At 36.4% G+C, this 15381-nt stretch overlaps 1 protein-coding gene across 4 annotated transcripts in view; it reads left to right on the top strand.

Annotated features, from left to right (window-relative positions):
• The window catches only part of atp9b (ATPase phospholipid transporting 9B), a 234371-nt gene extending 226403 nt beyond the window's left edge, over window positions 1–7968 (top strand). For 3 of the 4 annotated variants that reach the window (XM_066716058.1, XM_066716057.1, XM_066716055.1), the window contains 2 exons: window positions 698–730; window positions 5267–7968. In XM_066716058.1, the coding sequence (XP_066572155.1) occupies window positions 698–730; window positions 5267–5403 (170 nt within the window). In that variant the 3' untranslated portion in view covers window positions 5404–7968. The remainder of the gene's footprint in view (window positions 1–697; window positions 731–5266) is intronic. The other variant, XM_066716056.1, reaches the window with a different exon arrangement.
• The last annotated feature ends 7413 nt before the right edge of the window (window positions 7969–15381 follow it).

The raw sequence follows: 15381 nt of genomic DNA, 5'->3' as shown, positions 1-15381 counted from the left end.
TGGTGTTCCCTTTGACCTATTCCAGAAAAATAAATACATAGGGATTCAAATAGTCATAGGGAACTTTTATTTTCTTTATTTTCATCAGTGTTCCCAAAAGATAGAGAACACAAGAGGGGATATGTCACATCATAGAACTCAATATAGTGATAACCTGTTTTTTTGTGAAAATGTAAAATTACACACAGTCCACATTTTCTAAATCCACTACAGAGATGTTATGTTAGATTATAGTTACTAACAGTATGAAAACAAGAACATATAGAAAGTTTACAAATGAGAGGAGGCCATTCGACCCATCGTGCTTGCTTGGTGTCCATTAATAACAAAGTGATCCAAGGATCCTATCCAGTCTATTTTTAAATGTTCCCAAATGTTCCCACCTAGTTCGTTTTTAACTAGCTGTCAAATAATATGCTTAATCTTGTTAAGATTCCAATCTTCTTTTTACTTTGGAAATAGCTTTACTGCTTTAATTATCCATCATTTCATAGTTTTTCGTATAATAAACAATTGCACATCTGCATGTGTCACCAATTTGATGATTCGTTTTTTAACCTATAAAGAATTGTACTTTCAGATTCAATGTGTACTGCTCTGGGCTCTCTGCTTGTGTTTGCATTTATTTTCCTCCTGCAGTAGCTCTTAAAATGTCTTTCTTTTCCATGCTTTTCCTTGCCATTTTGCCATTGAACAGGTATAGGCAGAGTGTCATTTGGAGCTTTCTTAGGTAGGTGTTTTACACTGCAGGAATGATATTCTCTTCTATTTCAATAATTTACATACATCAGTATGTATAAGGAATTATACAATGTCCACAGTTTGTGCTTTAAATAGTATACATGTGTTTGGATATTTATTGATTTGATCTTTATAGTGAGGTGCAAAAATAATAATAATACTAACTGAGTGACAAAAGTGAGTAGTTGTTAACGAGGGTTGTGTCAAGTCCAGGTGTTCAGAGTAATGTTCCTTTATTCCTTTCTCTAAACTGACAGATTTCAATTGAAGGTTACATTTTTAAATCAGTCATTCATGTTCTGCTGTGTGTAACATCTCTTGTGTGCTTTTGATTAATTCTAGAACTGCTGGACTTACAACCGGCATACCTACAACCATCATGAGCCCTCAATGTGGCACTATATTTAAAACAACAAACATTACATTGAAATATCAAACAATTCACAGCATTAATCTCCCCCCGGACACAAAACTACAAGCCTATACTTCGTAGCGGTTACAAATATTAGTAGAAGAAAAAATGATAAAGCTGTGTAATTATTATTATTATTATTGTCAGACGCCCTTACCTAGGCGTTATCTATTAGCGGGTGAATCAATAATCAATGTAAATATTTTATTCAGCGTCCACTTCCCAGCTAACACACGTTGCCACGATGCTGAATTCAAGCAACATGGTTGCAAAGTTGTGTTAGCTGGGTTATGTGTAGTGGTGCAGATGTGAGGCATCGGCTACAAAACTCATAGTGGTTACATTTATCATTGGAAGAAACTAGCAACTAAAAATAAGCCACAACTGTTCATTGGAAATCATCTGTTTGCGCCGCTATGCTGGAGTTTCTGTGCGAATTCATCAATAACATCAACAGACATTAGTGTGAGTCCTTGTGTACAGGTGCGCGGCCCATAAACACTTTCTTCTGTCATAGTGGAGCGCAAACATGTTTTAAGTAGTTTTAGCTCACTGAACATCACTTGTAATACGAGCACATTACAAGTGACATAACCCTCCGAATAAATAAGTACAGTGTTAAGCCGCCTGTTTCAATATATCTACCAGATTGGCCTGGCGGGTGTGACACAGTGTCGGAGCTCTGAGTGTCTGAGCTGCGGGTCCGCGTTTATTATTTTAAAAATTGCCATGGCACCGTGCCCCCCCCCCCTCTCCTAAATACGCCACTGCTGGACACGATGTGATATAAACGCCTATTGGAATTTGTATTATCATCACTTGAAAATGAACAGTGTACATCATTTTAATATCACTCGATGCCATCTACTGTACAAAGCAATAAGTACAAACTTTACGCTCGTTGTCTCAAGGTGCAGTACTGACAGTACAATCTGCGGTGCGGCGCGCCTGCGCACTCGCCATATCTCTCCAAAGAATGTGTGCACTGCGGCTACACTGATAAAATATGTAATGAAGAAACCAGTGTTCAATGTTTACACATACATGTTAAATATATGATCCTGTTACACAGATATATTTTCACTTGGTCCATTGTCTAAATTGCATGTCCATACATAAATACTTTGTACAGTACACCTTTGTAATATGTCCATCTGTCTCTGTGTGTCAATGTAACGTATAGTTATCACTTCCACTTCGTATAATGTGCCTGGGATGAAGGCAAAACGTTGACCACCCCCTTAAAAGATTATCTGTTCAGATTATTTTTCTAAGATGATATTTGTTTCCAGACCACTACATTGTGCAAGTTTGACTTTAACGGATTATTTATTTATGTATTTATTAATTTAATGTGCAGTGCACAAACCTCATACACTGGATGTGTACTGGCTTGCAAGTTACACAACCATATATGCCTGTACATATTCCATAAATATCATCCAGACGTCTCCATGCTTTACCTATTCGTGTAAATATTAATAATAGCAATTATACTGTGTTCACGCTACAGCCGCTTTGACAGCAGTGTCACTCGATGCAGTGTTGGTCTCTTAAAAGTTGTGTTCAGTCCATATAGAGATGCATGAATTATTGAAAACCTGATTTGTACTAACTTTGATTACAAAATGCATAAACTAGATACACATTCAATCCGCGGTGAGTGCGTTACTGTACGTGATTCTAGGTACAGATGCACTGTAAGAAAGGAGACTGATTTCTAGGCGGATTTCTAGCGGTATCTGGATGTGAGTGACTGAACTGCTGTAATGCTGATATATTTTAACAACAATATGTCAGCTAACCTAATATAAACGGATACTGGCCGCATTACCTTTGCCCTTGTGTTGGATATACCCGTCTGGAATAAACTGTTTTTCACTGGTGAGTGCATTTTCTCATTTTAAAATTGAAAGGAACACAGCCCACCTTTAGGTTTAAAACTTTAAACTAATGCCAAATGATTCATGCATGGAAACACCCCCCTTATATAGGATATAGTAGGGTGAATATACATAACGTTGTAGTGAGTACGAGTGATTATTAATATTTACACCCACGAAAGATGTGTTGAGGGAAACCATTTTTAACACATCAAATAGTTTTCATAACAAAGAACAAAGCAACACCAGATTAAATGAACGAGTGAATTAAACAAATAAGTCATGAAAAAATACGTAAAAAAACATAATCGAAACACTGACACATTGCTGAACAAAATATCATATAAAATGACATTCAGTAACAACATATTTTCCCTCTGTGCACGGACAATAGGCAACATTTCGTGTGTGTGGATGTTGGGCACAAGATGTCATTTGTTACCCGCACTGTACACCTGGATTTTAGTTACTGCAGCAATAAGCAGTTATTTCCACTGAACACAGAGCCGCGGAGACTGGGAATAAACCCGGAGCTGCGCCTGCGCAATCCTGTGCCGGACGGGCTTTCTTTCCACTTTGCCTTAACTGCGAGAGTTAGACAACTAGTGTCTAAAACTGGAGGAGCTGCGAGAGCATTTTCAGGTTGATATTTTATTGGTTTAATACAGCGAAAATGTAACCACTTCCACTGTATTGTTGGGCAGGATTAACTACAACTTTAACCAGACGCTAATGGAAAACGACACAACTGTACATCATGGGCTTTACATTAAAAAACATCTAACTAAAAATGAAAGCGCGACTGAGTACAGTGTGTAGTGTTGTAGTAGCGGCTGTGAAAGCTGTTTTATTCTCTCACGTTGTGCCAGAAAGGAGCTGCGAGTAGGTCGTTTTGCGGCGCAAATGGGCTCAGATTTAATACCGCGATAGTTCAGCAGCGCGATTTCCACTCGCAGACATGTGCTAATGCTTCTGCCAGCGACTCACAGCGCCAACATTTGTGATTTTAATCTGGCCCCAAGTTTGTAAAGTAAGACTAATATTTAGTTTTAGTTTAACAGAAATTAAAGAGGAAAAAGAAACCCAAACACTATTACAAACTAATATCCATGTAAACGTCACCCCTTCTGATTTTTATTTCACATTTCTTTTGGACAGGTTAAGGTTCATTACCAATTATATTACCATTAACATTGTTTACATTATTATTTCAAACTGATTCCCCTTAGCTTTTTACCATGCAGTACTTTAGTAATTAAGGTTTGTTCATCACTTGGTTGGATGGTCACTGTGCCACCAATTTAACAACAACAAAAATCTGAATGACAAGGTAGTGATATCCATAGTTTATAAATCTCTTTTAATTATGCTAGATTTAAACCCAGCAATTCCATCTGTTTAATTAAACCAGACTAAATTCACAGCCTTATTTACCTTTTGCTCAACTACTTTCCAATAACCGATCCTTGGCAACTGCATTTAGTTAATCAGTAACAGGTTAACCAAAACATTCTGCTTAGTCCTTAGTTTCTGGCCTCATGTTTATCTTTCTAATGCCACTTTCCTGTTCTAGATCCAAAATATAATCTTTGATGCTTCTGTCGTCACTTAAAACCGAAAATGTTGTCTGTGTCAAAGGGGAGTCAAGTTCAGAGGAAATCATGATAACACACCAGAAGTGAAAAAAAAAAAAAAGAAAAAAAAAACAATGACCATTAACAAAAGTACCAAATTACATTAATCAATTGAGTATGAACTGTATAGAAATCTTTTAAGTGGGATAAACCACAGTAAGTGTTGAATCAAGCAAAAATAATCCAGTGTCTTGTGCCCAACAGCAGTCGAAATGGTGGATTATTTTGCTGAATCAACACTTACCGTGGTTTATTCCTTACATAAACAGAGAAAGATCTCCCTCTTATTCCTCGATAGTCTCTTTCTATTGGGTTGTGCAATGAGATGAGATGTATGATATTAAAATAAATGGCCAGTAAAATGTTGTCAATTCCTTTTGAACAGAAAGCACACTGGGCACTATACAAGTCTGTCATTTTAGAGCAGAATTGCATTAAAATTAAATGTTTGGGTTCGAATAAGAATTTATTAAAAGGAAACTTATTAAAAATAGCTGGTCTTGGCACAGACCAATTTTTAACCTTTGGTGAAAGCATTTGCTTTGAACATCTTGCTTTGTGACACAACTCATGCTTTTTTATTTTATCTTTTTTAGATGTTGCCTTTATCGCAACCGTGGCATTCCTATGGAAAGTGTCAGCGATAACTGTTGTGAGCTGTCTTCCACTTTACATTATCAAATACTTGAAACGCAAGTTCTCCCCGCCGAGTTACTCCAAGCTTACCTCATGAATGTGATTTTTTTTTGTTTGTTGTTTTGTGTTTTTGTAATTCTCCTTCTTGTGCCAACTGTGGTGGAAACGTGCCTCAGATGCACATGGCCCGAAGACTACAGAAAAGAAAGTGGACTTTGTGTCAGGACATTAGGAATGCTGAAGTACTTTTGGAACACAGCACAAGCGAGGGAGAGAGGGGATAGGCTACAAAAAGGACAAACGTCCACTCCAGGTTCAGGTTAGGGTTCAGGAGGATTGTATTCCGATATGTATCATGCTACCACAGTTCTACCCTTTCTAACCAGTCCTTTTCTTTTTTCCCCACTTGAATTCATATGTAAACGAATACTTTGTTTGACTCATCTGGAAATGTGGATTTCTTCCTTGCATAGGATTGTTTTTTGTTTTGTTTTCTGCAAGGTTCTCAATTTTTTTTTGGTTCATTCTTTTAATCTGGGAACTCAGTCCATGTCACTGTAAATAAGGGTTAATATGTGCAGCATTTTAATGTCTTTAGACTGCATCTCCTGTACAGTACTTTGCTGCTGACATAATTCTATTTGTAATATACTAACAAATTATAATGACTCACTAATAGAATTTAGTGCAGCTGCTGTTGTAGTACAGTATTTGTTCTGGGAACAATTTACTTAGATTGCTTTTTCCAATTATTATTTGTTTCAGCACTGTTATGAACATCAACAGAAGCCAAATTGACAAAATTCCTTTGTACAATGAAACACTCATAATGCCCAGTATTACTCCATAATAAAACCTGGTTGTGTTGGGGGTTATATGTTGCCCTCTTCTGTATACAGTGTTTATCAGTTTTTCAAACTGGTTCAGAGCACCACACATAAGACTATTATATGGAAGTATCCTTATGTTGCATTTTTGTATTTCCTCATATACTGTACTAGCTTCCTAAAAAAGAAATGATGTGAATCTGGCTAATGAAATAGTTCCCTTCAAGGTTTCACCAAGTGTTCCTGCCCTCCCCCAAAATCTCCTTAAATAGGATTATGAAACAGGTTTTGACAAAACAAAGAACAAATTATAATTTTATCATCAGTTGACTTATGGGGATTTATGGGGATAACCAATTTTGTGTCTGTAGGAGCAACCCATGGCACATAAGACACAGTTCAGAGCTGTTTTTAAGTTTCATTTTTAGTTTTTTGAAGTCCTTTTTATTTATTTCAGTTTTTATGTGAAATAACCAGGAATACAGATTGCATGAACATTCTAGTGCTGTGTTCATACAGGTTACAAAATTAATAACATCTAGGAACACTTGTGTTGCTCCAAAGATAGGACACAACTTGAAATGTTAATTTGCTTTTGTTTTTTCAATACCAATTGAATAACATTCAATATTTTGGGGGAAACAAACAAACAACTTTAATATATGTGTGTGGGGGGGGCATTCTGAGCTCAATCACATAACTGAATCCTATTTAAAGCAGACTATAGATACTATAGATACCTACATATGTATGTGTGTGTATACATGTCGCTGCAGAAACGTATACAATTATTCAGACTCATGATGAAGTGTAACCTAAAAGTCAGTGTTTGTCTGTGTCTCAAAAGTAAACATTTTGATTAATCTGACTGATAAACTTGGCATTCCCAGTCAAGAAACTATAGCTTGTTGCATATAGATATTCCAAAAAGATAGTGATCTGCAACCCACCTCCGAGTCTACAATCAAATGGTTTAAGCACAAAATCATTGTTCTTCGTGAGCTGACCTCATTCCCTTAGAAAGTTGGTGGTACGAAATAAAAAAGGCCGTCCACAAGCACAAGACATGCTGCCGAGACCCTGGAGGACCTGGAGTGGTTCTGCATAAAGGAGTGATGGAATATCCCTCCTGAGGAGTCTACAGGCTCCATGTCTCAAAGCCAGAATGGATTGCCTGATTCTGAATTAATCTTAACATCATGCATTTAGACATAAGTATCATTTTCTGAAAATTATTCCTCTGATGCATACAGAATTGAACCAATACTCTACTTTTTTGTTTTAATACTGAGTAACTGAGTAGTTGCATATCATCAAGGGTCTGAATAAAAATGGAGGACACTACACTTTGTGTATAATAAATTGGAACTTTATTCAAGCTACTCACATTTATGAGCCAATGACCTTTAGGCAAAATGCTTTTGATGACATAACCTTTGTTTTTATATACAGTGTTATACAGTGTGTGCTCTGTAGAAGTTGAAATTGCTTAAGACCTAAAATAAAATTGCAAGGAAAGGAGAAATCACTGCAGTTATGTACAGTATACCTTTCTTTCCAGCATATTTATAGAGCAGCCTCAATATTAACATATCAGCATACACAGTTCACTATGACCTTTAGCAATCTATCTGACCTCTAGCAATTATTGTGAACACTCCAGTTCCACTGTAAAGATTTTTTACTTTTTATTCTTATTTTGTTTACACTCTTGGTTTGGTATACAGTAAATTCCATAAGCTTCCAATGTAATGTGCTCCACATTTCTAACACATATTCATTAAAAAGCAATAAATAATTTTTAATAAATAAATAAAGGTCTTGAAATAAGTGGACTGTTGATTGTACATTTGCACATTTCTTTGCTCTTCAAATTTCAATTCCATTGATGTGCCACAAGGAGGTATACTTTCCCTCCATTAAGATATATATATACACACACACACACACAATGGTACTTGAAACTATGAACACTAAAAAAACAATGTGACTCTTATATATTTAATAAAAAATGTTCTTCAAAGTATAATTGTATAATCAATTATATATTTTTTTCTGAGTTTAACAATGATTCATTAAATTACATTAAGATGGATTATACACATTTTAGTCAGCCACTGCATAGACATTAGTAATACATATCATACCTAATTATCACGCAACTTATTTAAATAAATAAATAAGACAACAGGCTGGATTAAATCAAAACTTGACCCACCCACTAATAGCAAACTAAAAACCTGTACATCATAGCAGTTACATTTCTGATTAGAAGAAAGTGGCATCTAACTAAAAATGATGCCGCAACTGAGTACAGTTCTGTAGTTTTCTATTAGCGGCTAGGTCAAAGTTTTGATGTTATTTTACATTTCAAAAGCAAATGATTGGATCATGTGGAATCAAATGGTTCTAGTGTCACTGATGTTTGTGGATCAATGAAATTAAAAATAAAATATTGCTGGTAAGGAAATGAGACCTCTCTTCTGTTGAATTGCTAGGGCTGCAAGATGTATGTTTAGTTTCCAGTCCTTCTGTGTTTACACTCTCCAAATTCAGTTGACCTTGATTTTGGACCAAGATGGCAAGAGGAAAGGATCTAAGTGAATTTGAAAGAGGGGTCATTACTGGGCAATGAATTGCAGGAGTTTCACTCACAAAGTCTGCTTAACTGGCTAGTGTTTCAATAGGAACAGTGACTAAAGTTACACCTGCATTTAGATCTATGGGAAAGACATCAGTAAATAGGGTTGGAAATTGTGGTTAAAACGCACATTTGATGAACGTGACGCAATATGTAAGGAAAAACAGAAGAGCAACTCTTTCCCAGGTGACTGAGAATGTCAATGCAGGACGTGATCAGACTGTGTCAGCAAGAACAGTCCGTCAAGAACGACACAGAGAGATATTGTAGTGGGGTGCAGTGCATAAACCCCTCATTACAAAGACAAATGCACATTTGAGAGTTCAGTGGTGCAAAACTCATAGGCACTGGTCTACAGAGATGTGGATAAAAGTGATATGGTCAGATAAGTCATCCTTTACCATATTCTCAACAAGTGGGTGCATGGTGTGGTGACAGTGAAGGGGTCCGGAGGCTCTTTTATGCTGTGGGGGAATTTTCCTGGCATAGTTTGGGTCCACTTGTCCCCTTAGAGGGAAGGGTCACTGCAAATCATTACAAAGTTATTCTGAGTGATCATCTTTATCCTGTGGTGACACATTTCTATCCTGATGGGAGTGGTCTCTTGCAGGATGCCAATGCCCCCATCCACAGGGTACGAGGGTCACTGAATGGTTTGATGAGTATGAAAATGATGTGAATCATGTACTATGGCTATTGCAGTCACCAGATCTCAACCCAGTTGAACCTGATTGAGATTTTGGACCAACGTGTTGGACAGCGCTCTTCACCACCATCATCAAAACACCAAATGATGGAATATCTTTTGGAAGAATGGTTTTCCATCCCTCCAGTAGAGTTCCAGTAACTCATACAATCTATGCCAAGGTGCATTGAAGCTGTTCTGGTGGCTCGTGGTGGCCCAACACCTTACTGAGACACTTTATGATGTTTTGTCCTTTAATTTGTCACTCGTCTGTGTGTATATATATATATATATATATATATATATATATATATATATATATATATAGTGACTCTGCACTGGGCGAACCGCACAGGCACCACCCTGAACTGCCCTGGACTACCACGGGGAAAGGAAGTTTCACCGGAATACCTGACCTGCTATTCCCTCCTCTATTGGCTCCCCTAATCCATAAATCCAGGCAGTGCACAGCTTCTGGGGTTTGGGAAGGCAGGAGGCAAGCCTTGAGGTGGGTGTGCGGGAGAGAGAGAGAGAGGTATTCTTGAGAGGAAGAGCGGGTGATATAGGATTTCTGGATAACGAACTTTGCTTATGGACAGTGATTACGACTTTGCTTAGCTCCTCCCAGCTCATCCCACAGATGTTCAATTGGATTCAGATCTGGTGAATGGCAGGCTACTGCAGTAAGTTGAATTCACTGTCATGTTTGTGAAGCCATTCCTGGACAATCCTTGCCTTGGGGCACTGCCCTGCTGAAAACATCCATTAGCAGATGGATAGCAGGAACTGTGATTGATCAGACCAGGCAATGTTTTTCCAATTCTCCAGTGTCCAGTGTTTTCATTCTTTTTCCTAATACAGCTGCAGTTTCTTGTGTTTTGTTGAAAGAAATGGAACTCAGTCAAGGTACGACAAGTTGTGCATTCTTTTATGGGTCTTTTGGCACCAATGTGGTACTAGACTGGCAGTTGACTAACTGTAGCCTGTCTGTTGCTCTGCACAATTCATGTCAGCCTCCTTTGGCCTCTTTCATCAGTGAGATGTTTTCAACCACTGGCCTGCTATTGGCTGGATGTCCTTTGGGTGGCAGACCATCCTTGATACACATGAGAAACCCCCCAAATCCTCTAACCTGTCTCCTCCCCTTTATCTACACTGATTGAAGTGGATTTAACAGGTTATATGAATAAGGGATCATAGCTTTCACCTGGATTCACCTTGTCAGTCTATTTAATGGAAAGAGTAGTTGTTCCTAATGTTTTGTACACTCAGTGTGTAGTTTAAGTAATTTAATTAATGCTTCATTAGGTCTGTGTTATAAAGGTCTGATTTTGCTTTCCCATAACAGGAAGGCATGAGGTGATGCTGTGCAAAATACACAATCCATTGGGTAATATTTTCCAAGCCATACTTCATTTTGGACTGCAGGTGGCGCCACAATCCCATTTTATTTTATAGAATCAAATGTATAAATATTTTGTTTCTGAAAACAGTAACCTGGACACTTTAATTTTATATTAACTATCTTTATAACCTACATAAAATAAAATTAAGGATAGCTAAGCAGTAAGCCTTTGATTTGTTTTGTGAGAACCCAAGACTTGCAGTGAAATGTACCATACTATAAATCCCAATCATATGGATAAAACAGAATTATCTGTTCAAATATTTAAGTATTTATGTACACTTAGTAAGTACACAAGAACCATATTTATTATTTGTTATGCCTTCAGTACCATATAGGAAAGCAAACTGCTGCTAAAAGTCATCTTTAATTATTAATAAAAACAAAATCTGTTATTTTCTCCTTTCCTTTTTTATTTAATGTTTTGAAGTCAAGGAAGAAAGAGACGTTTAATGAGTTAGTCACCTTCTAAAGAGTAACTTAATTAGCTCTTGACTGTATAGATTTAATGTGCCTCCAAGAATATGAGTTTAGTAGTACTGATGACTCTCCATGGGCATGATAAGTGGTGAACCTCCTTAGGGAGACAGAAACGGAAAATGTAGACAAGAGCCAGAGGTGTTCATATTTTTGTAGACTTGTGGTTGACCCCATACGGCCCTTTAGATATATAAATCACAACCACTGTGGGATGCCAGCAATTGTGAGATTAAGAAAATATTTAGACCAGCGGTCCCCAATCCTGGTCTTGGAGGGACAGAGTGTTTAATTCCACCAGAGCTCTAAATGTTTGTCTTCATAGAACCAATTCACCTCACCTATTTACTAAATATGTTTGACACATTTGGACTCATAAATTGAATTTAAAAAAATTAAGTAAAAGTGAGTAAAATATTATTTTGTTATTACTACAAGCAGTATATTGCAAAATGTAATATAAGGTATATCATGTATTCATTATATATTATATAATATATCCTTAATAACTTATTTAATGCCATTACTCGAACAATGCTACATGCTACAATTCAGATGCAACTAATATTACAAAGCCTAAGCAATTAATTCTGACCTGTTTTTGATTGCTTGTTTTTTTAATTTAATTTAATTACATAATTTGCATTTCGAGGATATGCACACCAATGCTTCACAGGTACAGTACAAAATCACTGAAAATGTGTTCAAAACAATCAATCTTACACACCAGATACAAGGTACACACTACTCAACTACTCAACCCAACTTTTGTGCTGACCAGCCAGGATTATGCTGTGAGTGAAAATCCATATGGCATGTGCCACTGGCACAGCCTGAATCTGAACCTGCAATCTCCTGCTCTTATACAGACAATTCTGTTATTTAGTCACCAGGGCTGTGTTTATTGAGTGTTTTCAGCTTTGAACAATGGAACCTAAAATGGAAATAATACATTTAGATATTGTAGGGCTTTAAGTTTATTGGTTTCGGATTGTCTTTAGCAATAGTTTGAGATGATTTGCTTTCTTACCAAAAAAAATACAAAAAAGCTTTAAATGACCAAACAAACTTGCTTGTTTGCCTTCACAAGTTGCTCATTTGAACACAGGAGCCAATCACCCCTGATCGTATTTTAACATTTTGTTTTAAAATGTTCTCCTGTGTTGTTTCTCATAATTAGGATGGATTAAGATACATTATTAAGATATATAAACAAGTAGTGATCAGAAAAACATTAGTTTAATCATTAGATATGAATGAGGCAGTTTAAGATGCTTTTCTCGATTTTTAAGCTGTGTGCCAACCTGTGAGATTGGCCTTTTTGGATTGATTTTATTTTTGTTGGTGGTGATGTTTTTATTCTTATTATTCTTATTATTATTTTACTTAATATTGTATTATACTTGATTTTCTATTTAACTTGTAGAGGATATGATATTTTCTCCCTAAATGCTAAATACAATTGTTTTTATTATTATCAAAGAATTACGTATTGATGTATTTCCAGCATGCTTCAAAACTTTCAGAAGGTCACAGAATGGCAAGAATTCAAAAGCTAATTTGATGTCAGACAAATGATGTCCAACATACCAGATAACCAAAGGGTGTGAGTGACTTCTCCACAATGAGCCATATTCTTAAAATTCCCTAGGCATTTTAAATGATTATTTCTCATTTATTTGAGCTGAAATAATTTTCATAAATATAGTAAATAATGCTTACAACATATACATTTATTTTGTGGTTTGTTTTTTGGTGCATTTGAAAGGTAGCGCAGTCAGACATTCAGCTGCCAATGTTAGTAGCATGCATGTGAATCACTGTGGCGCCACTGGCCTTTTCCAGTGACTGGAAGTCAGGTAGGTGATGCGTAAAAGGATTGTTCCATTTTTGGAAGGCCTGCGGTGGGTGACATGCTCTCCATTGTACCACAGCAATCAGTGTTGCTACCACAAGGTTCTGTACAACTCAGATCAGGCAGAAATATCAACCAAACTGTTTAACTCTTTTTATTAATACTATTTCAGTAAGAGATCACTTTAACCTGCCTAGCACTGCCTTTTGAATGTCTTTTTATTAATATCTCTGCTGAGTAAAAAAAAAACACTATTCTATGATTCTAATATTTTTCTAAGGAAGGCGAAGATATGTTGGTGAGATCATTCAGCATAAAAATCAACATTGATATTAATTTATCTGCACAGCAGTGTTTGAGGAATATGTGGATTAAGGTAACTGAGAAATTTTTCTGATGGTCTAATGGTTTTGGAAGTTAGACTAAAACACTAACCGATTTTATTAAGGTTCACAGGGACCAAGTAGTTTAATACCATCTCTTACTTAATTTTCACAAAATACATGATAATGGGTGACACATTATTATCACCTCAGCCATTTAATTATTACAATGTGGCACAGTGCTTATTAATGGCTTTGAGTCAGTAAATGTCTGTCCCATACTAATATGTTTTGTAAGCTGTGTCTAAATATTTGTCAATGCCAAAATGCTTCTGTGAGGCACAACATCCAGTATTTCCAGTGATGTCTGCTCAAAACTTTTCAGAAAAATACCCCAGATTAGGAAAGAAGGCCACTTTTTAAGATCTTAAGTACTAGTCTTGGTTAAAGTCTTGGGGCAATTACAATTTAAGAAGTGGGAAAGAAAGATTTTTGAATATCCAAAACAGCTGCTAGAGCCCTAGTGTGGTTTAAAATTCTCACTACATGAAGACATTTCTGTAAATGAAAGAAAACCCCTTTTTTTTTCTTATTGCTTGAAAAGCAGGTAGCGTCTCTCAGTCTGCCAGCCACTCCTGGGCACTAATGAATATTAAGAATCGTGTTCATTCCGTCCTTCCCTTTCCACTCTCCCAGCCCAGTCTTGTGTTTGCTCAGTAAATCAGCAGATTTTTGACTGTCAAATCTGCTTTCCCAGAATTCTGCACGCATTGTCCACACAGCACTAGCATCCTGCATTTCAGTAGCTATGCCTGTTTTTCCTGTTTGTGCTTGAGCACCAGAAACTTTATTTGCCTTTAGCATACAAAGAACAGACAGCACAATGGGTTCAGAGCTAATTTACATTCGTCCTAATATTTTAAGGATAGCCCTTATTAAGCCGCTGATTTGAATCTTCCTGAGCATAAGCTTTGCCTACATTTAGGCAGCTGTGAAAGGTAGTACATGAGTAGATGTCACCAATAATTTATTCATTCAATTCAGAAGAGGAAAAATCTTTTTTTTCATGTCTTTTAATTTAATCATATGGCTCTCTTAGGCCTGTTTTCAACTCCTCAGTCTGGGATAAATCAAAGTATCTACGCCCAGCAGTGACTGTGCAAATATGCTTTCTTACTTTGAGTAATATAAATGTTATAATCTGATGCACTTGTCTGTATATATGAGAATCTTATGTTGGTTGACAGAGCTGGTGGGGTATTCTGTGAACAAGCAGGATGTCTAGATTAACCACAGTTGTTGACCAGCCCACTTGTTTCTTGTCATCCTAAATTAGATCATTGCTCACAGTTTTGCAAGTGTCATTCATTTGATTAATTGCAGTATTGCACTGGGGGGTTGTACTAAAAACATTATCAGTCTGTTCATGCTGTTGTGTCTAAATCCACCCTTAAAATGTATGTTGGCATTTTTGACAATAATAATAAATCTTTGTATCAAATTATGGAAGAAAACACTGAAAAGCACTGAATTGTTAAACAGACCATGCTGAATTAATTTGGGTATTTGTTGTAATTGAACAAAAGTATTCATGCAATGACATGATATAATGGATAGGTAATTATACATTTTCAAGTCATATAATTAGTGAGTTAATTTGTGGGTTAAGAAGATTTGTATAATAAAGTAATACTTTAATAAAAGGCAAGACTACAGAATATAACTATTTCCACAGTTGGAACCAAAAGCAAAAAATATGCTAAATTACCTAACTTACTACCTAAGTCAAACCAGATCTATTAATGGCAAGTAAAAGCAAACTGATACTATCACCACCCTACCCAGATCTGGTGAAATATCTG

This window comes from Amia ocellicauda, chromosome 10 (assembly GCF_036373705.1).
Source record: "Amia ocellicauda isolate fAmiCal2 chromosome 10, fAmiCal2.hap1, whole genome shotgun sequence".
NCBI classification, from domain to species: Eukaryota; Metazoa; Chordata; class Actinopteri; order Amiiformes; family Amiidae; genus Amia; species Amia ocellicauda.
Note: the sequence above shows the minus strand (reverse complement) of the source record. Positions and strands in the feature narration are given on the sequence as shown.